Source organism: Sinocyclocheilus grahami, unplaced genomic scaffold (genome assembly GCF_001515645.1).
Source record: "Sinocyclocheilus grahami isolate Dianchi unplaced genomic scaffold, SAMN03320097.WGS_v1.1 scaffold518.1, whole genome shotgun sequence".
NCBI classification, from domain to species: Eukaryota; Metazoa; Chordata; class Actinopteri; order Cypriniformes; family Cyprinidae; genus Sinocyclocheilus; species Sinocyclocheilus grahami.
The window spans coordinates 468,191-494,144 of NW_015505697.1; the positions used below are offsets into that span (position 1 = coordinate 468,191).

Below are 25,954 nucleotides of genomic sequence, written 5' to 3' on the forward strand. Positions count from 1 at the left end.
TCCCTATAGGAGAGAGGAAGGGACTGTAAGCAGGAGTATGTCAAAATGAGTGAAGGTGAAAGTGTATTCGTGAAAGTATGCAAGTTAAGTAGTGCAAAAAGAAGATGAGAAGGAGAGAAAGAAATAAAGAGAGAGGGAGTTAGTGTGTGTATGTGTGTGTGAGGAGGCAGGTGTTAGCATCCACTCCCATGCTGGGAACAGCTAGGTTTGAAACCGCTCCACCCCATTACCTTATGCAGAGAATAATCATCATCACTATACACCAAACTCATCAATATAAATCTTGCATTGGACTAGATCCAAAAGCAATTGGAGCTTTAGAGTCCTGGTGAAAGTATGGGGCTAATGATGTGGTGTATAGCATGGGGTGAAAGAACAAGGAGTAGTTCTCCTAATCTCCTCCTGGAAGGTCATGTGAAATACTGCATAGAATAAATAGTAAAGCTGGAGTCGAATAGCAAAATTATATCACTGCCCTATTAGTTTGAACATCTCTGACCATTTACCTTACAAATATCAAACAAACCACTCCCATTATTGGAGGAACATAACTGACACTGGAAGAACAATGAATAGTATTAAAAGCAATGAACCAACATCTGGCACATAAGCTCCTTTGGCAGACAGAGGGACTCGAGCTGACAATAGTTTAAAATATCACATACAGAGAGGGCCAGGGAATAATAGGTCCTTGATGTGGTGGGGGCAAGGAGTGAGCTCTTTACTTTGAAGCTACCTTTGTGGAGTCACAATTGCAAATATCAATTTCAGCAGATGATCTATAGTCTTGTCACAAAAAGGTGTTTCATATTAACCTAACGGCTGTCCATTAGGAAGCTGTTGCAGCATTTGGTGGCAGAAAAGCCAATGAATTTAAAGTGAATTTAAGTTGGGCAAATGCAATAACTGAAAACCATAAATTATCTTTTGAATGGAGAACTGCGAATGTAATAACTTAAAACAATAAATTATTATTTTACCGATTGTACAAAAGAAGCTTTCTACATGAAACTAAACTAGATTTCAGGTGTTCACGTGTTGCTAAAGTTTCTTATTTTGTCTAAATACAAATAGTCAACAAAAATGAAACAAAACTGAGTTCGCATTAGCTTAAGTGATTCACTTTGGTAAACAAGGAATCATATTATATATATATAGTCATTGAGACAAATACACCAAAGCAATCTAAAATCTTCTCTCAGGCTACAAGCATTTTCCCTCACTTTGTTTTTGTTCTTTTCAAATACTTAATCATGCATTGTTAAATGTCTTTGTCCTTAAGGAGTGAATACCTTTTTCATTTTTTCTTTAGAGTGCTAAGACTAGCGTCTGAAAAGTGTCTGTTACCACAATTCTTTTAAGTTGGAAAAGTCTTATACATCTGTAATGAGTGGTTTTGTTTCTTAATCCCCCTATGACATGGAGATTTAAGCAAATGCAGTTGTGGGGGAATCAAGATCATGCAGACCAATCTATCCTGTCCTACCTGCCCCTTTCCAAACAACTGAGCAGGTGCATGTGGTCTTTTTGCCAAAACCATAGAGCTGCCACTCATGCCCAATTAAAGTACAATCATGTTTTACAGTGAAAGCCGTTTGAACGTGCTCCTACCAAGCCCCAGCCATATGGATCAAATACAGCTGTGTGGGTGAAGTATTTCATCAAGCGTTCTGTATCTTATTTTGTAGATAGAGAGCTTGAAAGATCACTGAAGGCTGGATGGTTTGTCATATGAGAGGTTTGATTGATGGAAACCTGGTTTGTTGTATATTCAATGCCTCATAATGAATCTGGCTTCAAAGGCCTAACAAATGGGACACAAAAAGCATGAATTAGCAGCTTTGTTTACCTAACAGTTGAACCGATTATTTCGGCATTAACCATGAAAGTCACCTTTTTTATTTTGGACATTTAAACACCTGAAACCGTGACTGGATTCTTTTTTGCGGCGGCTACAACCGCATTGCCACTCACTTTCTGTGACCCATCTAAAACACCTGTACTGCCTGTGTACACAAACATAACTGATGTTTGCACATCATACCATACGATGACAGGAGATTGTGATTATCATGCGCAGCTCAAACGCACGCATATTAAAAGCAGAACAAACATGTCCGTCAAGGTAATCTTGTCTTCCCTCGCTGCTTTGAATGAGACAGAAGGTCTCAGTTATTGCCAACTCAGTCCCAGAGCAATAAAGTGATTCATCGTCTAGATTACCGTTTAACAGGAAGTTGATTGAGAGCATAATCCATATTGATTCTCTTGATGGAAACAGGAAATAGCAGAGTTAGAAATAAAATTGTTTGTTGTTCCTGGTGAAAAGGGACCCCAGAGGAAAATAGAAAGCAATTGCGAGCTGATGAGTGGCACTGCCCCCTAGCACCACTCCTTCTAGCCCCACCGCCCTTTTCTTCTCATCTCCCTTTGAGACCAGAGAGAGACGTCATCAGGGATGTTGTGCTCTCGGCCTCCACCCCCTGCCACACAACTACACACCGGTGCTCTAGTCTAATTAGGAGGTAAAGATACAATTTAGTCAGCGCTGTGCGCTAACGTTCAGTAGTCAACAATAACTGACCTTCGCCCTTTTACATGACACCTCAAAGCCATGTAGCTCTGTAATATATTTAAGGTTATGTATTACCGGTAGGATTTGGATGAGAGATGGCATTGGTACTCCACCTGCTGTCAGGTAGGGCAACAGAAGGGATTTGGGTTTCACTTATTGGTAAGCCTTTGCAATATATATAAATACTTCTCTCATTAGGGAGACGACAGATGTTTGCTAATTGGGATCATCCTGAAACTGGGGCGTTACTGGGCTGTGCTGCTCTGTGTGTGTGTAAACCCACATTAAGGTTGTCTTGAGAGCAGGAACGCTGACAATAATCCATCCGTCCTCACAGGCGCGACACATCTGGAGGAATGAAATAAGACAGAATCATTGAATAATCCTCAGGCAGGCACTTTAAATTCCTCGCTATATTCAGCAGAGGTAATTGCTGACAATGTAAGAAGCTTTTTCCATTACGGGGAAAGCTGACAGACTGAAGTATCTTTTCATGCCCGCAGAAGCAGCTTGTACACACATTTTGCGCGCTGCCTGATTTGATTAAGATTGATCTGTCCTCCACAGCTGTATCCTCAGCTCTGGGTTTTTCCATGCTTGTTTTTGACCATTTGAGAGGAGAGATTAAAGATGCTCCCACCTCATCTCCCTAGCCAAACACACACACACACACACATACATTGGTGCCCACACGCTCTCTCACACACACACCCCTCGTGGACTGCGACGTCACTGAGCGAGGGGACTTTGAGCTCATTAAGTAGAGGGCTGTGATATTCTGAATCGAGACTGTGGGACTCCCAACCGGCCTATTTATAGAAAGCACATCTCCATGGCAGTCATCGCTGCGCTAGCAAATCGCAGCCGTGGCCCCAGACACCAATTAAGAATGAAACAAATGCCTTTTAGACAGGGCGTGTCCCTCCTTCTCTCCTACCGGCCCATACTGCCTTCTGCTCTGGGAGTAGATCCTCCCTCTGCCTCTTCCTAAAGCTGTGTGGGGCATCGGGAGGACAGCACACAGAGAACTGGCGAAGCCTTGCTGCGGTGCTGGATATTTTTAAATGCACTCCCCCCTCCGCCCCCCTTTCCCCACCCCTACCTCTCCCCTTCTCCTTCTCCTCAGAAAAGTGAGAGTAATGGGTATTTTTTGTTGTTGTGTATGCATGTTCCCCTGTCTGTTCGTATGCGCTGGGATGCCGTTGGATGCAATGAATCGCAGTGACTCATAAAGGGACTTCAGAGAGGTAAGAGAACACTGCAGAGAGGAAGGGAGAGAGGAGGAATCAAATAGGTTCACGGTTTCCTGGAATTTTCATGTAGTTGCGTTGCTTTCATAGTCTGGAAAAATGTCATTGATTAGAACATGGCAGTTTGTGTGTAGGTCTGAATGAGTGAATGAATGACTGGGGTCTTTCTGCATTTCTCCTTCTCTGTGTATCTTTCTTAAATCACTCTATTTCAGTTCGTTCTCTGCATTCTTACTGTGACTTTCCTTATCCCTCTTTTTATGAAAAAAAGAAACCTTTTATGATTTTAGTAGTAACAATTATGTATTATTGCAGTAAATATCCAAATGTAAAATAGAGTGAATTCAGTATTGAATTGCTCATAAAAACCCTTGATGATAGAAGCTGTTCTTTCATTTTTTGACTTCACCTATATCTGTTCTGTCTGATACTCACACAAGCAGTTCACACACCTCTAAGGGAACAGAGGAGGCAAGGGAGAAGGAGGAAGGGAAGGGGAAGAGAGAGACGGAGGAGAGTGGGAGCAGTTCTCTCGTGTGTTCCTCTTAATGATACTCCAGGGTCTCTGAATTTAGCCCGCTGTATTAGCTGGTGAGGGAAGGGGGGCACAAACGTGCAGGTGTGTGTGCAGGGACGGAGAAAGCGTGGAGTGTTAGTTGCGCTTCCACGGGCCGGTAACTGAAAATGAAACAAAGAAATAACAAGTTGGCACGTTTTGTTTGTGTCGTACTTTGTAGCGCATTACGGAAAGGATTTGCGAAGCTTCGTTGGGCACAATAACACATGGCCTTTAATAAAGGTGTTTAACATAACGTTTATTGCAGTATGGTGAAAGAAAATGGTTGCTTAACGTTGTGTTGTGTTTTCTCTTCCTCCCTCCCCTTTCCTCACTCCCCCCCCATCCCTCTCGTCTTTCCTCTTTTGCTGTCTCCAGTTCCAACAGGTTAGAAGAGTGATGACCATCCTGTTCGTTACTATGGTTATTTCATACTTCAGTTGCATGAGAGCTGCGCCCATGAGAGAGATCCCGGGCGTGCAGGGGGGTCACCGGGCCGAGGGGTACCTGGGCGCCGCTGCTGCCATCACCTCAGGCAGCCGAGGCCACGGGACTCCACAGAGTGGGGGCGGGCTGCCCTCGCTCACGGACACTTTCGAACAGGTGATTGAGGAGTTGCTTGAGGTGGAAGGAGAAGCGACGCAGCAACTGGACCCCAGGGCCGACCAGGGCCAAGGAGGGGGTGGTCCCGCAGCCATGGCTGACTCAAAGGACGTTGACATGTACGCCTCGCGGGTGATGATCAGCAACCAAGTGCCTTTGGAGCCGCCGTTACTCTTTCTCTTGGAGGAATACAAAAACTACCTGGACGCCGCCAACATGTCGATGCGCGTGCGGCGGCACTCGGACCCCGCGCGGCGAGGGGAGCTCAGCGTTTGTGACAGTATTAGCCAGTGGGTGACGGCTCTGGACAAAAAGACGGCCATAGACATGTCGGGCCAGACGGTCACCGTCCTGGAGAAAGTCCCCGTGACTAACGGTCAGCTGAAGCAATACTTTTACGAGACCAAATGCAACCCCTTAGGGTACACAAAGGAGGGCTGCCGAGGAATAGACAAGCGACACTATAACTCACAATGCCGGACAACCCAGTCTTACGTGCGAGCCCTTACCATGGATAGCAAAAGGAAGATCGGCTGGCGGTTTATACGGATAGACACTTCGTGTGTATGCACATTGACCATTAAGAGGGGCAGATAGTGTACACAATGTATAGATTTTATTGAGAGTTCTAAAAAAGAGACATAAAATAAAAATATCTATTTGTGTAAATACATAACAGGGTAAATTATTCCGTCAGATGAAAATTTTATGGACTGCATGTAAAAAAGATGAAGTTTATACAGTAAAAGTGATACTACAGTCTATTTATTGAACATATTCATGATCTTGTAAACAATTAAAAAAAGATCTGATCAGTCATTCGCGCCCAGTTCAAATTACTATATCACATTCCTCGAGACATTGTGTTTTTTACGTTGCCAAGATTTTGAGAGATGAGGAGAGGAGGGGGTGAGGAAGAATTACATTCAAGGGAAAAAAAAGAAAAAAAAAACTTGCATGCTGCTTCAATATTGAATTGAGAAACTGTCCACTTTGGGAAAACAAGGAAATGATTTCCGACCAAAACATTCCGTTTACATTCTCAACCATAACAGGATTTCCTCCTCTCAGTACTCTGTCTGTTTACTATCCTCAACTTCTCAAGGTAATGTTGGAAATACATACTATGTCAAGGTGCTGTTGTCAAAGCTTTGCTGTTTATTTTTTTATCCCCACAAGATGAAAAAATATATATAAAATATATATAAAATTTATTCATTGACATGTGTTCTGGATTAATATAATTCATTTTGTATGTTGTGAAGTTGTTTGCAATATTAAATTGAAATATTTGAAGAAATAAAATTACTATAGGCAACTGAAAAACAAAACCAATGTCAATAAAGTTTGAGCTCTCCCTTTGCAGGTCTAAATTTGGCACAAGCTTTGGAGAGAACCTCTTCTCTCACAGTGAACATACATTGGATCCTACATTCAAATGATTTCGAAAGGGATAGAGATCCATTGAAGTACCTCCTATTCTCTCACCATATATAAATATCAGTATAATCAAGAGGATCAAAAGCTAGTTTGAAGAATTTCGCAAATGCAGATGAACACATCTATCCAATGTAGATTCAGTTCTCTTCCACAGAAGAACAAACAGTCCAAAGAGTTCTCAGGTAAGACCTATTGTACACTTGGCATGTAAATTCTATGGAAACCAGTCCCTCACGTAATGTTGTCCAGTCAGAGGGTACAGGTCGTCATCACTAGCACTGAGAGATTAGGATTTTCTTTTGTCTGAAAGGTAGATCAATGGAGTCAACACTCCAATGCACTCTTCGTGATATCTGATACACCTGAATACAGACACAGACCTATACACAAGCCTGCTTTCCTTCAAAGGCTGTTATCAGACAACAGAACAGAAATTGTGTGACACTGATACACTGCCACAGATAAGGGAGGACACGGAGTTTCATCTGTTTATGGTAAGTATCTCACTGCATCATAAGTACATGGACAGGGCAGTAAAGAAAGGATGCTCAAGCAGAAAGTCCCAATAAATGATCATGGGTGCATCTTTCTCAGCAAACACATACCATTTTCAGACATATCTGAATCAAATCAAACACCATCGTGTTGATTCAACAAAGAATCATGGTACAGAAACTATAATCATCTATCAGTGTTGCTTAATGAGTAAAACCCTTATAAAAAGAAAATACACAGTCTAAGCCTTTTTTTTACTGCAAAACGCAACCATATACAGCAAGGAAATAGACAATACAATGTTCTCTTGGTGCATTTTACCCGAGAAACATCTTGCATGACTGAGTTATTTTTGTGAGGTTCAGATTTTCCCCAGTTCAAAGTAGTCCTTGGTAAGACCCAGCAGGGCCCTGTCCCATTTGCTACAGAAGTAGGCCATTCTATTCTCTGTTTCCCTTTCTACAATACCAGCAACTAAACTCCTACAATCACTGTTTTAGCAAGCTGGTCCAGTTTGTTTTGTGGCTTTGATCAAATATGAGAACATGAAAAGAGTATAAAAAAAAACCTAACAGAGCAAAATACAGCATCTAATGATAATGCCATAAAATAAGTTCAATTTTATTTTGCAGATTGATTTTGCATATTCCGATGCTCATATATGTAGATGAATCCTTACTGCAAAACGCAACCATATACAGCAAGGAAATAGACAATACAATGTTCTCCTGGTGCATTTTACCCGAGAAACATCTTGCATGACTGAGTTATTTTTGTGAGGTTCAGATTTTCCCCAGTTCAAAGTAGTCCTTGGTAAGACCCAGCAGGGCCCTGTCCCATTTGCTACAGAAGTAGGCCATTCTATTCTCTGTTTCCCTTTCTACAATACCAGCAACTAAACTCCTACAATCACTGTTTTAGCAAGCTGGTCCAGTTTGTTTTGTGGCTTTGATCAAATATGAGAACATGAAAAGAGTATAAAAAAAAACCTAACAGAGCAAAATACAGCATCTAATGATAATGCCATAAAATAAGTTCAATTTTATTTTGCAGATTGATTTTGCATATTCCGATGCTCATATATGTAGATGAATCCTCTTTAAAAAAGTGTTCAAAACATATCAATTTAATATTTTCTTTTTTTATCTGTTCATTTGTCACAGAATAAACGATAAAACCACATAATCTAAAACCTATCCAGAAAACCAGATCATTATTTTACTGAATGGCACTGCTCACTAGGGACTGTATCTTCTACCGAAAGGGAAGACACCAAATGAATTGTCTTAATAAAATAGTATTTGCAACTAATATTCTAAAGTCAAAACGTATATAAAATGATTACAGAAATCCCACTGTAGTCGTGCCAAACAGTAGCCTGTAACTATACTCACAATATAGCACGACTTCTAGTACCTTATGCTTAAATATATTATATATTCCACATATATAATAAAACAAAATGATATTTCCTCGGGCTGATCATATTAAAATTGTGTTTGTTATGGTATGCAAAGTGTCTGCACAGAAGCAGCGCAGGAATGATGCTCTTGACTCGCCCTTTAATCTCTGCATTAGCCACAGCGCTTAAGCTCAGCTAGCTAACTTACCAGCAACAAACACAGCAGCCGAGTCGCGAGTCTGGAGCTTTCGCCAAACGCAAACTCAATATCCAGGGCTAAAATGGCCTCTTTAGGAGAACCTGTGCGTCTGGAAAGAGGTAAGCCGCTCACTGAAACGCTTTCTGTTGAATGTAATGCTCGGAAGCTTGTGTAAATCACGCTTTTTGCTCTTAACATCCCGCTGTCACTTCATGAGGATGGATTAGTGGACGACAGCGAGCTAGCTGCTATTCGCTGTATCAGATCATTCGTAATATTCAATAAATTCCACGACGTCTACGAAAGCGTATAAAATGTGAAGTATGAATCTTTTTTTCTGTCGTTAAAGCGGCGTGTTTACGCTCAATGAAAGCAAAACACCAGGCTAGCTGTCAGTAGCAGTGATCTTTTGTGTGCACTGTTAGCATGTTCACTCCAGGACAGCGTTAATATTAGAGATCAGTGTATTTGATTGTTTCTGCTGGTTTAGTACAGTCTTTCAGTGACATCTTGACAGCCAGCATCTTATTTGTAGTCCAACTGACAGTTTATGGGGCTTTAAGTTGTGAAGAGTGAGCGTTGGCTAGTCGTTTAGCAAAAGCGTTTAAGCATTTTGATTTTGCATCTCTTTTGATATTCGTGTCTTTAATAGTATTACGTACTGATATGATTAAAAATATTTGCAGAATGAAGAAACCTAAGTTACTTCTGTGGCTGAAGCTGAGAACCAAAAATGTCTTTCGTTTAGAAGTTATTTTATATTTCAGATTAATTAACAAACTGTATAACTTCTTAGTTGTAGAGAAATGTTATAATAATAATAATAATAGTAGTAGTAGTAATTATTTTCATCATCATCAAAAAAAATCACGACAAACAATTATTTGGCTTTAAGGAGAGAGAATTTACGTTCTGAAATATTTATTTGACCATGTAATGATTATTAGGCATAGATGTTTAGCCAAAGACAACTTCAGATTGAATGATGCAAATGATTGTCCACAGCCTCGGTCATGCCCTCATTGTTTTGCATATGTCCTTTTCCAGACATATCTCGTGCCATTGAGCTGCTGGACAAACTCCAGAGAACAGGGGAAGTGCCTCCCCAGAAGCTGCAGGCGCTGCAGAGGGTTTTGCAGAGCGAGTTCTGCAATGCCGTACGGGAGGTGAGTGTGCCAGCATCACATTGATGCATTCAAATGAACGCAAGTCCTTATGTAATCTTGTAACTCATGAGTGTAAAAAGTGCAGACTGTTTTGTCTTGTTCACCTGCGTAGGAGTAAATTTGGTAAATATGCCAACAGACATTACTTTTAAGTGCGTAATTGTACTTAAAATATTGGGCATTATTTTAGGCCATTTGATTGCCCATGATGATTTCGGTTGTCTTTTACATAACTGTGCTTGTAATTATTAGAGATTTGACCATTCAGAAGAGATTCCTCATGAAAATATAAAAACTTTACATCTTTATTCTTGAAATCTGAAATAAAATCTGCTTACAATCATTTTCACTAACAAATCATGACTGAAAGATTTGCCATGCATTTACCATAAATTTACCAAAAAAGTAGGAGCAACTGAAACCACATATACGCAAAACCACATCCCCCTAATCAAAATCAGATTAAATGTTATTAATTTTTATCATATAAAGTGAAAGAGCAAGAAAAGTGGCATAATAGCTTGAGCTGTGAGGTTTCTCTGTATAACAACGCATGTAACACATGTACAACTGGATGATGAGAGGTCTGTAATCTGGGTCTGTTTAAAAGGTGTTTATTATGTATGAACTGGTTTTGAAGAGCGCACGTCTTTAGAAAGTGTCATGTTTGCTGAGAGTGACGAAAGGCTGTGAAGGAAAGGTTGTGTGAAAGTCCTTGTATGGAGATGATTTTGGCATGTTTTATGCAAATAACAAACCTCTGGCACACAGAAGCTCATTTAGAGTACTCCAAATTCATTACCATTAAATTTAAGAGCAAGTTCATGTCGATTAGGTTGAATTTTTTTGTTAGAGCTTCTCCTGTGTGTACAAATATGAAACAATCCACGCAATTATGAATGAATGAGACCCACTGTCGTAAAAATGCTGTGGACCATTGTGCATAAATCGGGGGGGGGGGGGGAACCAAAGACAACAAGGTGTGAAGGAGGTACCAAAGAACAACATAGACCAGTGATTAAAAAAAATATACAGAGCAGACGGAAGTTGTTTCATGCTCTCCCCCCACCCCCTTTCTGCTCAAGTACTCGGCTCATTTACTCAAGTCGTTATGACTGAAATTGCCCTCATCACTAATGCTTATGACAAAGTGCTCATTAGAGTAGTACATGGGTAGTTATTGTTGTGTAGAAGGACTGGATTCTGGATATTGATTCTGATGTCCACAAATAGCATCAATCCATTTGTCTGTTTCAGACTGGGCATAAAACTCCGCTGTAGTGTTCTGTTGCCCATGTAGTGAATCTAAGACTGTTGGCACTTGACTGGTCTCCCTGCTGCTTGGTCATCTGTCGCGCTCACTGAAGACTGAAGTGATGCTCACAGCAGAGATGCGCTTCTTTGCCTTACGTGAGAGCCTAGAATAAAGCAGAGGTTTCTGAAAGCAAAGATTTGTGGAAAGATTGGTTTGCATAGGCTTAAAGAGGTTTTGGACGGAGTTAATGAAGATCATCATACGCAGGGCTCGCAAAATCGCTAGCCCGACGTCCCGGGGCTATTGTGTTTTCCAGTCGGGCTACCAAAATGTATCACTGCCCTGCCCTACGGGCTATCTTGAACAGTGATATAAAAATCCCTTCCTTGATTCGCTTTGTTCACTCGCTTGTAGGGGTGAAACGGATCATAGTTTATCATTTACACGTGTTTCTAAGTCTTACCAATTTAAACATTCAAGCGTTTTAAACCATTCATGCGCATGAAGAATTCAGTTCGGTGCTCGCGCGCACATAGAGAGTCATTTCAGGCAGAGCACAAACAGAATTGATTCCTCTTTAGCTTGAACGGACACATACACGCAAAATTATCTCAAAATAACTATCTCGGCAAGTATTTTCATGTCTTAAATGAACGTAAACAGTGGAGAAAGAAATCGCACGTACATCATTATATTGGATCCGTGCATTCGGTCTTTAAAGGGGCAGCAGCCTATAAATACCTGCTGTTCCATAAGCGCCACCTGCTGTCAGAGAGTGACATTTGCGTCTCATTCAGCCCGTCTGCTGTTTTTGTTTTGTTCAGATTTTTTTATGTAGTATCACAAAGCTGAAGTCAGACCATTTTGTTTCAAATTTCAAAATTTTACATTCTAAATAACGTGTGCAGCATCTTTGTTTGGATTGTGATTAAAATACACAGGCAAAACCTTAGTTTTCTTGCATGGAGAAATTTCCTTTATTTGTATTAATTTATTTGATTTGGGATTTGTTTTAAAATGTCAAGTTAGTATGTTGTTTGACATTTTCAGTTTCACAAAATAATGTGCAGACTTTTGGTCTGAGAAATAACAAAAGGACACCTTTTTAGTATCACAAAGCTGAAGTCAGACCATTTTGTTTCAAATTTCAAAATTTTACATTCTAAATAGCGTGTGCAGCATCTTTGTTTGGATTGTGATTAAAATACACAGGCAAAACCTTAGTTTTCTTGCATGGAGAAATTTCGTTTATTTGTATTAATTTATTTGATTTGGGATTTGTTTTAAAATTTCAAGTTAGTATGTTGTTTGACATTTTCAGTTTCACAAAATAATGTGCAGACTTTTGGTCTGAGAAATAACAAAAGGACACCTTTTTTCAAATCTGTCTTAAATCTCATTTTGTTAAAAAAGAAATTGTATTGTGAAATCAGTATCGTGACTCATATCACATCGTGAGTTGAGTGAATCGTTACATCCCTATATGCTACTAGTTTTTGCTGTGGTATCGAAGTAGTAAATTGTTCTTCAAATAATAAGTGTTATTTAAATAATAAAGAACCATATTTTTTTTGCTCATCTGAAAAATGATCCGATCTGTGACTCAAAATGTGATATGATAATGTAATATAATCTGAACTGTGAGATTTGTGATCCGTTGCACCCCTAATTTCTTGACTTGTTATTTGAAGAAAAAATACAATATATTTTAATCGGGCTAGTTAAATTCATTTTTGGGCTACCAAAATCTGAAGAATGCCTGCCTGAAGGGCTACCACGGATTTTGAAATTTTGCGAGCCCTGATACGATATGATATTGTCTATAAATCTAAGCACTGATCTGAAATTATTTGGTCCGTCATAAACTGTATTTTCAGTTTTCAGCAACAATCTAAGAGAGAGATGTTTCTTTTTTTAAGTTACAACACAAAATAATATTGTCTTGTCACTGTTTATTTATTTGTAGCCATGTATTAATGTTGAAAACAGTTATTTTTGTGAAAACTGTTATTTTGTTTGTTTTGTTTTTGATAAATAAAAAGCTTAAAAGGATTGCATTTATTTGTGCATCTTTGCTAAAACAAGTATTAATTACAGTGTATATCAGTCAACTTTGGATAAAAAAATGATATTATTAAATTGCTGATTTACTGATAAAAATTATTTACTACTAATAAAAAACATTGTAAATTATATTAGTATTTTAGGTTGCTTTAAAAAAAAAACTGTACTGTTATTTTTTTCTCCTCACTGTTGAGTGTGAGACTTGTAAATGCATCATTAGTTTACTGAAACCTCCGGCCCTTCACTTATTTCTGTGCCTATGCAGACTTATTACACCTGGCCTCTGGATGGACAAAACGGTCTAGATTTTGTGTGTTTTGTGACTCCAAGGCCACCCATGATTTCTCTGGAAATGCTTGTTTAGGCTGTTGCTTGACTTAAGTGCTGTACCTTTTGTGATGGATGCATAAAATAGTTGATTGGTAACTCAACAGCTTTGCATCTTAAAGATTTAGCTTTACACTGAACCTCTGAATGCATGCTTGATTCTCAGATAAACACGCATGACTTGGAGTTGAATGCTGAGGCAGTGTGGTGGACATATAATTTCGGCCCTAAATGGAAGATGAAACAGCGGTTTAGCATTTGCCGAAGCATCAAGAGCAAGCCATGTAAAGAGATTGATTTGATATTATATTCTCTTAATGGCATGGCATTCCACTCACCAATTACAGCTGGTTTAAGACACACGTGCTGTTTTTCTGGTGGCTATTCACTGAAGATCTGATCCAGATGAATTTAAACAGCTTTTTAAGGGTGGATTAAGATTCACAAGTAATTTAGTTGTGACTAAACTGAGATGGATCTGGGAAACTGCCTCTGGTTTAAATTGTACATCTGGTTTTGTTTACCTGGCAGTTTAAAGGGTCATGAAACCCCAAACTACTTTCTCTAAGATTTTAGCAGAGGTGTTTTTCTTGCACATCATAGAAGACAATGTTGGCATCTGTTAATTTTAATTACTGGAGAAAACTGGTTAATATTGAGCTTTTTTGCACTACTTTCATCTTTCGGGTTTAAAATCATCATGTTGAGGTCACGGTTTGTGATGTGGCAAAGGACTGTAATACTTTGATGGTGCGTCGGTGTCTCATAATTAATAAGCTTCACTTATTCACAACAGCATGTGTGACAGACACTTCAGACTGTGAGATTGCGTATATTAACTAAGAGAAACGTTCATGGATCGAAGGAGAGTGTTGTTTTTTTGCTTTGTTAGAGTTTGGAACAAACGTGATTCATTCACTTAGTGAGTTCACTTCGATGCAGAGTGCAAATGCAAATGGCTGTGCATTTATTTGGGTTTTTAACTCAATGGGAGCGAAATGAAACTGAAACTGAAGTTGTCTGTGTAGTGCACTTTTGTAGCATTTTTCAAAACTGTGGTGTGAACTAACTAGTGCTGAAACAGGGGGTTACATGACCCTTTAAGGCTGTAGAGGTTGTACTGTATTTGTGTGTTTGTGTAATTCATGCAGTGTTCTGTCATTTTCAGGTATATGAGCATGTGTATGAGACAGTGGACATAAATAGCAGCCCAGAGGTGAGGGCGAATGCAACCGCAAAGGTAAGTTCCTGTGTATTTGCTAATTGAATAGATTTTTTTTTCTGTAACTAAACCCGTTCACACCTAGGAAGATAACTATAAAGATAACGATAAAGATATAGTTCTAAAAATCGTTCTCAATATTAAAGAATAGCAGAGTTCACACCACAACTATAACACTTCCAGAATGATTTTTTTCCCAGCTAAAATCATTGACAGCCAATCAGAATCCATCCTGCTATCTCGAGCTGGAGAATTTAAAGCGGCAGACGCGTGTGCGCTTAGAATAAACTGACGATATCGTCCGCTGGTGTGGGCGCTAATATAGTTATCTTTATAGTTATCGTTCTTGGTGTGAACGGGGCTTAACAGTATTCTGCTAACTATTTTTAGCACGAGCATTGTCAGAAAGTTAATCTTATTATCTGATTGGCTTGGTTGTAATGCCTTCTTTAACCCCAGACTGATGGCCTAAAAATATATGAGCATCTTATTTGTGGCCATTCATACTCATACTCACACTTTTTCATATATTTTAATATTTATATATAAATAAACACATTTTTAAAAATTATATTTATTTATAAAATAGGTCTTTATATGAATACATATCATTTATATAATTTATATAATATACCTTTATTTATTTATATATAACTAATAAATAACTTTTTCATTCATATATTTTAAAATGTGATTTATTTCTGAATTTTCAGCAGTATTACTCATGATCCTCATGATTTGGTGCTCAATAAATATTTCTTATGAATGTCAATGTTGATAACCATTGTACTGCCTATTTTGGGGGGAAACCATGATAGTTTTTTTCTGGATTTTTTGATTAATGGAAAGTTTAAAAGAACAGCATTTGTTTTAAATAGAATTTTTCATCTATAAATGTCTTTACTGATACCTTTGATCAATTTCAATGTATCCTTGATTAAACAAAAAATGTATGTACATGTACACTTATTGCCTTTGCACCAAGACTAATAAATTGTTTATGCCACTCATAAGTGTTTGATTTATGACCATCTTCACTCTATTCCTAGGCTACAGTGGCTGCATTTGCAGCCAGTGAGGGTCATTCTCATCCACGTGTGGTAGAGCTCCCTAAAACAGAGGAAGGACTGGGGTTCAACATCATGGGTGGGAAGGAACAAAACTCACCCATCTACATCTCTCGCATCATTCCTGGAGGCATCGCCGATCGGCACGGCGTCCTGAAGAGAGGAGATCAGCTGCTGTCTGTTAATGGAATGGTATGTACATTAGGCTTGCCGCGATAGACGGTGTTGACGGTGCTGACGGTGTTAAGCTGCAACACCGGTTACATCACTTGCCCACCGCGTCACCGACCCCCACCGTCGTTTTGATTTTTTTATAGTAATAAAAATCATTTAGTTCAGTAAAAGAACAGACACTACAATTAAAAACTGAATGCGGCTGCTCAATGCAGCGTGCCGAACGACAGTCGCATCACAGATCAGATTTCATTTCTCCAGTGAGGAGAGTGAGTCGAGCTGACTGACAAGAAGAGTGAGGTGAGACAGACAAGACGATCACGGATGATTTAGTTTCTAAACTAGATGCAAAAGCACCTGTTTGGCAATATTTTGGATTTTGAAAAGCCTGTTGACTTTGGCCGTTTATCTAAGGTGATTTTGGAAGTTTTTTTAAACATTCGTTTCTTATTTAATTGGTTCCACAGTGTTTGCTGATTTTTACTTTATTTAAACTGTGTCATTTATTTATTTTATTTGACATCATTTTGCTAATAAACGTTCTGCGTTTCTTATTTATTTGGTTACATATTATACGTTTACTTATTTCCAATTTTGTATACCTATTAAACTTTATGTAAGTTATTTGTTATTTTATATTGGGCATAGCTTGCCCTTTAGCATGGTGTGTTTTTATTTGTTTTGTTAATAAAAGTTCTATGTTTTATATATACGCTAAAGTGAGTTTGACGTTGTATTTTGTTGTTGCATTCAAGCAATTGAAGCCGAACTGCCGCTAATTCAAAAGTGAAAGTAAAAAGCGCACGGCGCTTTAAAGATATTTAAAAGCAAAGGAAAGCGTGGAAAAGAGGGAAAATTCAAACGAACAATTGCTTTACTCCGAATTGCCGCTATTTTAAAGTGAAAGTAAAATGGGCACACTGCTTTTACAAGCTATTTAAAAGCGAAGGAAAGCGAGGAAAAGAGGGAACGCCCCGCCCCCGCGGTGATAGTCACATGTCGATTAACCGGTGGGAAAATTTCCTCACCGTCACAACCCTAATGTACATAGCTATAGCTTTGTACACCAACATACTTCACATTAAAGGGATAGTTCACCCAAAAATAAAGATTCTGTCATTAATTACTCACCCTCATGTGGTTCCAAACCTGTAAGACCTTCGTTCATCTTCGGAACACAAATTAAGATATTTTGATGAAATCTGAGAGCTTTCTGACCCTGCATAGTACCACGACGCATGCGTGTGATGCTGCTGGTGCAGGAGCCGGCATTCTGACATAGAACCTGGATGTGCCGCACATTGTTTATACGTAGAGGAATGCACATGAATGTGTCGTGGTACTCTTGTGAACACGTTGAAGACTGACATGGAAGAGAAGAAATTGTTGAATAGTCGTTATTTTTGTTTTCTTTGTGCAAAAAAAAAATATTCTTGTAGCTTAATAAAATTACGGTTAAACCACTGATGTCACATGGACTATTTTAATGACGTCCTTATTAGGGTTGGGTTTTGACACAGATTTGACGATTCCATTCGATTGTGATTCACAAGCTTGCGATTCGATTTCCGGTTCGATTCAGTATCGAATTGAACTACATAACTATACTGAAGGTTAAAATGAACTAGTATGTATACAAATGCTTAAATTACACTCAATGAAAATATATATAAATATAGTTGCATAATTTTTTTTAAAATAAACTTTTAAGTGGTGGCTGTCATAAAAATTGATTTATTCAAACATATTAAACATTGAAGCACAGTAAAAATTGATGAAAATGTTATACGGTGCATATATTTAGCAAAATTCTCCTTTCTAGAGTGAATTTTTTAACAGCTTATGGTATAAGTTTATGGTCACCAAATATGTTTTTTCTGAGGTAAACTTGACGTTACGTGACATACTGTTTACAAGCTGTTATATTGCCATTTTTTCACGGTTGAAGATGCAGATTTCGGTAAGTTGTACTCTTTCTTTTAACATACCTTTGAATGCTTTTTTCTGTTTATTTGGTGTTGAAGCTGGTATTAAAGCGAATGATCAGTTCACGTGCGCTTTGTGCTGTCGCTTCTATTAAACTGAGGCACTACAACGATCTGTCACTCCACATTAAACAACACCAAAACGGCATTTATTGTTTGAATACTGTAATAAAATGTAAAGAATTTGAAATCTGAGACTTGGTTTCATATCAAAATTAAAAAAGCACAAAGGTTATTGCAATTTATTGGATGGGAGGTGCGACAGTGTTCGGTCCATTAACTGAAAACAGGCTGTACAAATTGATTCTTGTGATTTAAGAATCGATATCGTTTTGTAGAAATCAATATTTTTTTACCCAACCCTAGTCCTTGCTACCTTTCTGGGCCTTGAATGTGTCACAGAATTGTCTATGCAGGGTCAGAAAGCTCTCGATTTCATCAAAAATATCTTAATTTGTGTTCTGAAGATGAACAAAGGTCTTACGGGTTTGGAACGACATGAGGGCGAGTAATTAATGACAGAATTTTCATTGTTGGGTGAACTACCCCTTTAACAGGGACAGATAATTGATAATATTTCATAATACATTTTATGATCATTTTTATTTAAATGGCTAATTTAAGTCTATTTAATAATAGATTAATAGAATAATTTGTAATGTGAGAAGAATGTTTACAGACTTAGAAAATTGAAATCTAATTGATGCATATACATGCTGAATGAAGTCAAGCTGTCACATTATCTAGGACTGATCGCAAAAACCGGACTCGTGATTTCAGTTGGTAAAAAAAAAAAGAAGGAAGTATTGGTTTTTTCAGCTGTAATTGAACTCTTAAAGTGCATGTAAACTTTTTCTGTCTTTCAGAGTGTAGAAGGAGAGCACCATGAGAAAGCTGTGGAGCTGTTAAAGGCTGCTCAGGGTACAGTGAAGCTGGTGGTACGGTACACCCCTAAGGTTCTCGAAGAGATGGAGTCGCGCTTTGAGAAGTTGAGGTCTGCCAAACGCCGGCAACAGAACAACTACCCCCAGTAGGGCGTCTCGCCTGAGCCCTCCACCCCTCCCATCTCTCCTTCCCTCTCTCTCACTTTCTCTGTCATTGTCTTTAATTCTTCTGCCATCTGTCTTCCTCGTTCACACTCGCTCACCCCCTTTCTCCAGCCAGGGATTAGCCACATGTTTGGCACTCCTTTTTGTGAAAATTTTCTAAATCCTCACCTCCTCAACAGTTTTTTAACAGTCTTTTCACACACTTCTTTCTCATAACATGAACACTACTACACTGGCTCTGGATGTTGTCATGTAGACATCACACACACATATGCACTATTGGTGCATTACTAAGAATGTACTGTCATTTGGGATGTTGATTAGTTAGATATGCAAGGGGACCATTGCAATGTTCAACTCCTGAGGTCATCTGAATGAAAATGTCAAAAAAGTGCCTCAAGAGATTTACAAAAAAGCCCCCACTACATCCCATCGTAGGCTGTGTTTTATGGTCCAAGCACAAAATGAGAGAACACTACCACCATGTTAAAATGCAAAATGACTGTAAGATTCATCGTGTATCATTGAATGAAAGGTTTTTTTTTACTGTTTGCCCACAGAAACAGGAAATGTTCAAATCTCATTTTGAGTCTCCAGAGAGATAAATGGCAGAGCGCTGACACAAGCATCCCATCAGTCCTGCTGTTTCAAACACAAAATGTCAGCTGTAAATATACTCTTATACAAAAAATGTCCGTCCGATATCGCTAACTGATTGACTCTTCACATCACGTTTACAGTACAAACTGACACCAATTTGTCTTTCATGAATGTGTGCACAGAGAAAAATGCTGTGAAAATCTCATCAGCTCTATTGAGTTCAATATCAACCTGTATCAACAAGAATATTAAACTATTTGGGTATGTTTAGTCTTTTAGAGCCACAAAACATGTTACATATGCTCCCGATTACTCCATTTAAACAGTCTGCATTTGATTGAATATGTGAATGGAGTGTTTATGAATTGTTCAACCAAACAGCAGTTCAGAGGAGATGCTTGTGGCACTGTTTGAGTGTTAGCTAAATAGAAATTTGATGAAAATAAAACATTTTTGTAGCATATGCCCCTTAAAACACAATGAAGCAGTCACTAGCTCTTATTCAGGCTTGTGTTCCATTTTTTTGTTTGTAGAATTTAAATCCTCACAGCAGAAACCCTAAATTTAAAAGCAGAGGGGGGATTTTGTTTTATGGCTTCTGTTTTATCTTCTGTTGTTTCAAAACGCTTTCTGAATGTTAATGTGGCACTTGCCTTTCAGTCAGCTGTGGGTCCATATGTTACACCCAGTTCACGCTGATCATTACAAAGATCTGCATCATGTTTCAGAATCAGTTCACTTAAATGGTTAAATTAGCACATCATGAGGTAGCAACTGAGCATAATGCTAGCAAAACAGCAGTGAATGCATAAACGAATGTTAAAGAACACCGACCTTGTTCACTATTCCTTATATGAAACCTGTCTAAATGAAGTTCAAGTGAAATTTTTTATTAATTGGTGCTGTCGTTTTCGTTTTCTTTCATTTATTTTGTCCTATTTTTTTCCAGATTCCTTTTTTGATCAATCATTTCTCAGTAATTAATTTATACATAGCAATGTCTACAGGGAAAGAGATGCAGATCTGGAGCTGAGATTTGATCAGGTCTTCTCCAGATTCTTTAGTGGCTAAAAATGCAGTCCCGTTAAGATTCATCTCTACTTGTTCATGTTACAGCCAAATTTTAAGGATTTAATTGACATGTTTTTTTTTTTGTTAATCCTGTTTTGTCCAGATTCATGTTATAAAAGTAGTTTCACACTGCACTTTCTCTTTGTACTAATTTTCACATGTTTTAAAATGCAACACGCTTGATGTATTTTTAACCTCAAATGCAGGTATTTTCAGTGTCTGACAAGCTTGGAAAAAAAACTTCTATTTTTCTCAGTCTCTCATAAAATATTTAACGTGTCTAATTATAGAGGCCCATGACTCACCCCGAGCTGTGAGATACGTAGGTGTTTTGGGGGTGAGAGATAAAAGAGAGGTCTGATGTCTTGCATGAAGGAATAATTTGTGTTATTGATGAGAAAAAGAAAAAAAAATGAAATTTTCACATTTATGCCAAGACATGTTATCCATGTTTCTTTGTTTTGTTTGAAGTAAAAGTGTAGTTCTAGACTTTTTTCTACTCATTTCAGAGTTATAAAATAAAATGTTAATACAGAAAGAAGCATGGATGGATTTTGATCTATATGTCTCAGCATATATCTTTCATTTTATCATAACATAAGAGTGTTCTCTTACGTTCAGGGGTCATTCAGGTAAGTTTCATTCATATAGGACTCCACTGATTATGGTCCCTCATGCAACATTTAAAGGCATGGTTGACCCAAATATAAAACTTCTGTCAAGTTTATTTCTTCTGTTGAACACAAGAAATTATTTTTAAAATTGTGGCTAACCAAACAGTTGCTGGTCCCCATTGGCTTTCATAGTATAGAAAAAAATGCTATAGAAGTAAATGGAGACCAGCAACTGTTTGCTTACCAACATTCTTTAAAATCTCTTCTTTTGTGTTCAACAGAAGAAAGAAACTGCTGGTTTGGAACAACCTGAGGGTGAGTAAATGATGACAAAATGTTCATTTTGGGGTTAACCATCCCTTTAAGCAGCACAACTGTTTTCGACATAATGATAGTAACAAGAAATGTATCTTGAGCACCAAATCAACATCTTAGAATGATTTATGGAGCATCATGTGATACTGAAGACTGGAGTAATAGCTGCTGAAAATTAAGCTTGTCCATAAAAAAATAAAAATTATATATATATATATATATATTAGTGTTATCAAACGATTAATCACGATTAATCGCATCCAAAATAAAAGTTTTTGTTTACATAATGTGTGTGTATTGTGTATATTTATTATGTATATATAAATACACACATATACAGCATATATTTTGAAAATATTTACATGTATATATTTATATTCATATAATTTATGTAATATATAAATATATTTAATATATAAACGTAACATCTTTTTCTTAAATATATACATGCATGTGTGTATATTTATATATACATAATAAATATACACAGTACACACATATATTATGTAAACAAAACCTTTTATTTTGGATGCAATTAATCACGATTAATCGTTTGACAGCACTAATATATATATATATATATATATATATTTAAACATTACAAACATCTCACTGACCACAGACTTTTGAACAGAGATGCAATTAATAGACAAATCAAATTTTGTCTTTAGTATACGGTATATAACACTGAATTTTATCATCAACTGTTACTATGCAAATTTCTAGGTAGCTCTTGAGTTAGAGGCATGTACTTACGGCGAACTTCCAGTTTGCATTCTACTACGTCTTCTCCGCTGTCGTTGACCGCCTTACACATGTACACACCTCCATCAAACGGACACGGCTTACGGATCTCCAGAGTCAGCACACCCTGATTGCTGAACATGCGGTACTTGGCCTCATTTGTAATGTCCATCTTGTTTTTGTACCATGTGATTTTAGGCTGCACAAAACATTGAGATGGATTTAGAAATTGACTGTCCTGACAATTTTCTTACATAAACATTTATACGATAGATACAATTTTTTTTCCTCAGAGCCTGTTAATATCTGGGTTAAGATACTAGCTTGTGATATATTAAGCCATTAAATATTTCATGAGAAGGGTGATATGATTTTTTTTTGTAATTGCACAAAAAAACTGCTCAAAAATAGACTAATCTAAACTCTTAAAAGTGCCAGCTGTTTGGACCTTTTCTGTTTCAGCATGACAATATCCCTATGAACAAAGTGAGGACCTTTGGGATGAATTGTAATGCTGACTGTGAAGCAGACCCCATCAGTGACCTCGCTGATGCTCTTGTGTCTGAATGAGACCAAAAGCCTACAATTACAATCCTCAGCATAGTGGAAAGTATGGAAGCCTACTTAAAGGGATAGTGATAGAAAGGGATAGGGATAGATACCCAAAAATGAAAAATTCTGTCATTAATTACTCACCCTCATGTCGTTCCAAACCCATAAGACATTTCGTTCATCTTCAGAACACAAATTAAGATATTTTTGATGAAATCCATGAGCTTTCTGACCCTGCATAGACAGCAATGTAACTGACACATTCAAGGCCCAGAAAGGTAGTAAGGACATGATTACATTTCATGTTCAAGGCCCAAAAACGTAGTAAGGGCATCTTTACATGTGACATCAGTGGTTCAACCTTATTTTATGAAGCTACGAGAATAGTTTTTGTGTGCAATGAACAAAAGTGTTCTGTGTTTCTTAGCTTCATAAAATTACGGATGAACCACTGATGTCACATGGACTATTTTAATGATGCCCTACGTTTCTGGGCCCTGAACACGGTAGTTCCGTTGCTTTCTATGGAGGGTCAGAAAGCTCTCGGATTTCTTCAGAAACATCTTAATTTGTGTTTGTGTCTTACGGGTTTGGAATGACATTTTTATTTTTATGTGAACTGTCCCTTTAATTGTGATCTTTTTTATCTTACAATTTAGACTTTTATTCTCTAGAATTGCTGAACAAGCATAAATGACTGATGTTTTGGTGGTTCATATATTCGGACCTACAGTACAGTGCATGACCTTTGCTAATTGAGGTCACATGTGCTCACCTTTGGGATGCCTCTTACGGAGCAGCTGAGTGTAGCATTGTATCCAGCAATAACTGAGCGACTCACGAGAGGATCAGTATGTGGGAACTATGTCACTACTTATCATTGCTAATCTTAAACATTGTAGTGTGGTTCTCAGATTTCTGTCTATACCACTGTAAAATCATTGTCCATTGTTATAGACCATGCAGAAAATGCTGCAGGATTGCTTAGCGCATATATTAAGCCAAAGTGTCATCACTACAGTATGTTCGTGGGAGCAGTAGATGTTGAAGCAGGTAAACGGCCTGCCCATGAATGTGCCCCAAAGCCTGCAGCCTAAAGTGCTTTTATATTTAGCAGCAGAGCATCTCCGATTTCTGATTGAGATTGTCCTGTGAAACCTGATAATCCGGTGTCTTCCTGCCTGCTGCTCTGGACACAGGGAGAGGAATAGACTAGCTCTAGTAACAATGTGAGGTGAAACCCAAACCGGGTGCTTTTTATTTAGCCGCTAACCTTAGTGGCTCAAGAGTACAAAGGGGTAAAGAGAGCACTATAATGACAGCACTTAAATCAGGGCAAGGCCGTGGGCTAAGATTACAGCATGCTTGCACCGAAGGGAGCACAGCTGCTCTAGTTTGGTGTGCGGCAAGGGTCATTTTGGAGCTTTGGGTACTGGATGTTCTGGATGCTGTTCCCCTGGCCCACAATTCAGTGCTGCTGGCCAACTGTATGTCACAAGAGAGGCTATAAACTCATAGTCTCTCTGCACTGCTGTGCCACTGATAAATAGTGTACATACATTACTCAATTACAGTGATCACAAGCTTAGCTGCTTTAGATAGACAATGGTAGGCACGGGGAGGCTTACGAACCCACTAACTCTTTCTCTCAATTCGAGTTTGATTACTAACAGTACTTGACATATGTACTCTAAAAGTACATATGTACAGTATGACTCTGTTAAAGAAACAGGAAATGAACAAAATAAAATACAATTCTCCATTTTAGCAAAAACACAAATTTGTAAGTTTGGGTTTACCATGGTTTTCTTATCAGCCTTCTGGATGGTGTAGCCTGTGATGTCGCAGTTGCCATTATCCTTGGGTGGTTTCCACTCCAGGGCAACGTTGAAACCCCAAACATCTATCACCTTTAAATTTTGGGGTGGGCCTGGCAGGTCTGACAGTAGAAAAGAACAAAATGTGTTTTGATGTGTGTTTTGACACACTTGTATTGTAAATAAGATAACATATTCTGGTACTCCAAACTGTGAATGTTATTCTTGTGTAATTGTGTCAAATGTAGTCGACAATACAGGTTAAATTTACAGTGTATGCTGTCAAACAGGTCCTAGTAACTCACCAACAATCTGTATATTCACACTGGCCCTGTCCTCCACATTCTCAATTTGCACTTGAACTTCATACTTCCCAGAATCCTTTCTCTCAGATCTCCTGATGAAGAGGATGGTATCAGTGTCGCTGTTTCGTATGCTGACCTGCTTAGGGTCCAGAAGCTCGTCGTTCTTTGTCCAGGTCACTTGAGGTCGTGGTTTACCCTTAAAAGTTAGGTGGGTGAAGAACGAGTCAAGACATCTCATTGTTCATTAACTATATTACTAACAGGAAACAAAGAAAAAGTACTTTTATGAGTGGACGGACGGACGGACGGAGAGAGAGAGAGAGAGAGAGAGAGAGAGAGAGAGAGAGAGAGAGAGAGATAGATAGATAGATAGATAGATAGATAGATAGATAGATAGATAGATAGATCGATAGATCGAAAGATGGCTATGTGTAAAAGGCTATGTGTATAAGTATTTATATAAAATCCTTAAAGGGGTAATATGATGCGATTTCAAGTTTTCCTTTCTCTTTTGGAGTGTTACAAGCTGTTTGTGAATAGATAAGATCCCTAAAGTTGCAAAGGCTAAAGTCTCAAACCCAAAGAGATATTCTTTATAAAAGTTAAGACTGGTCCACTACCTCCTAAAATGCCTCGTTCAAACACGCCCCCACATGTCTACATCACGATGTGGGAAGATTTGCATAACGCCGCCCAAATGTTCACGCAAAGAAAGAAGGCGTAACTTTATTGTCTCTGCCACCGCCGCCGCCATTTTGTGAAGACGCTGTGTGTTTCGTTGTGAAAGCGAAAATACTTTGTTTGGCCTTCCAAAAGAGGACACAACTAGAAATCAGTGGTTAAGTTGTATTTACAACACTGTTCCAGAACAGTTCAACCCAAATATTCAGATATGTGCAGCACATTTTATGGAGGACTGTTTCCTGATCCTGGGAGAGTAGACTAAAATGCCGGTTGTTCTGACTCACAGACTGTAAGTACGTTTTCATATTTAAAGAATTTGCCACTGACGATTCAAACGTGAGTTTTGAGCAGTGTAGAGTAGCACTTGTTGTTTGTCATTTCTCTGATCACAAATGCAGACATGGTTTTATGTTTACACGGCGC

The 25,954-nt window shown here is 38.3% G+C and overlaps 3 protein-coding genes across 5 annotated transcripts in view; 2 read left to right on the plus strand and 1 right to left on the minus strand.

The window, feature by feature from the left end:
• The window catches only part of LOC107554894 (brain-derived neurotrophic factor), a 28,654-nt gene extending 22,499 nt beyond the window's left edge, over positions 1–6,155 (plus strand). For 2 of the 3 annotated variants that reach the window (XM_016237539.1, XM_016237540.1), the window contains exon 2: positions 4,760–6,155. In XM_016237539.1, the coding sequence (XP_016093025.1) occupies positions 4,760–5,581 (822 nt within the window). In that variant the 3' untranslated portion in view covers positions 5,582–6,155. Of the gene's footprint in view, positions 1–3,786; positions 3,823–4,759 lie in introns of those variants that run through there. The other variant, XM_016237541.1, reaches the window with a different exon arrangement.
• Positions 6,156–8,487: 2,332 nt separating this feature from the next.
• Positions 8,488–20,457, plus strand: LOC107554905 (protein lin-7 homolog C-like). Its single transcript, XM_016237557.1, has 5 exons — positions 8,488–8,639; positions 9,568–9,686; positions 14,501–14,572; positions 15,604–15,813; positions 18,647–20,457. The coding sequence occupies exons 1-5, from the start codon at positions 8,603–8,605 to the stop codon at positions 18,812–18,814; spliced, it is 606 nt and encodes a 201-aa protein (XP_016093043.1). The 5' UTR covers positions 8,488–8,602; the 3' UTR covers positions 18,815–20,457.
• Positions 20,458–23,818: 3,361 nt separating this feature from the next.
• Positions 23,819–25,954, minus strand: part of LOC107554890 (myosin-binding protein C, cardiac-type-like) — a 40,277-nt gene continuing 38,141 nt past the window's right edge. Inside the window, exons 26-28 of the mRNA XM_016237535.1 lie at positions 24,848–25,043; positions 24,525–24,664; positions 23,819–23,914 (exon numbers count right to left, since the gene is read on the minus strand). Coding sequence (XP_016093021.1) covers positions 23,819–23,914; positions 24,525–24,664; positions 24,848–25,043 — 432 coding nt within the window. The remainder of the gene's footprint in view (positions 23,915–24,524; positions 24,665–24,847; positions 25,044–25,954) is intronic.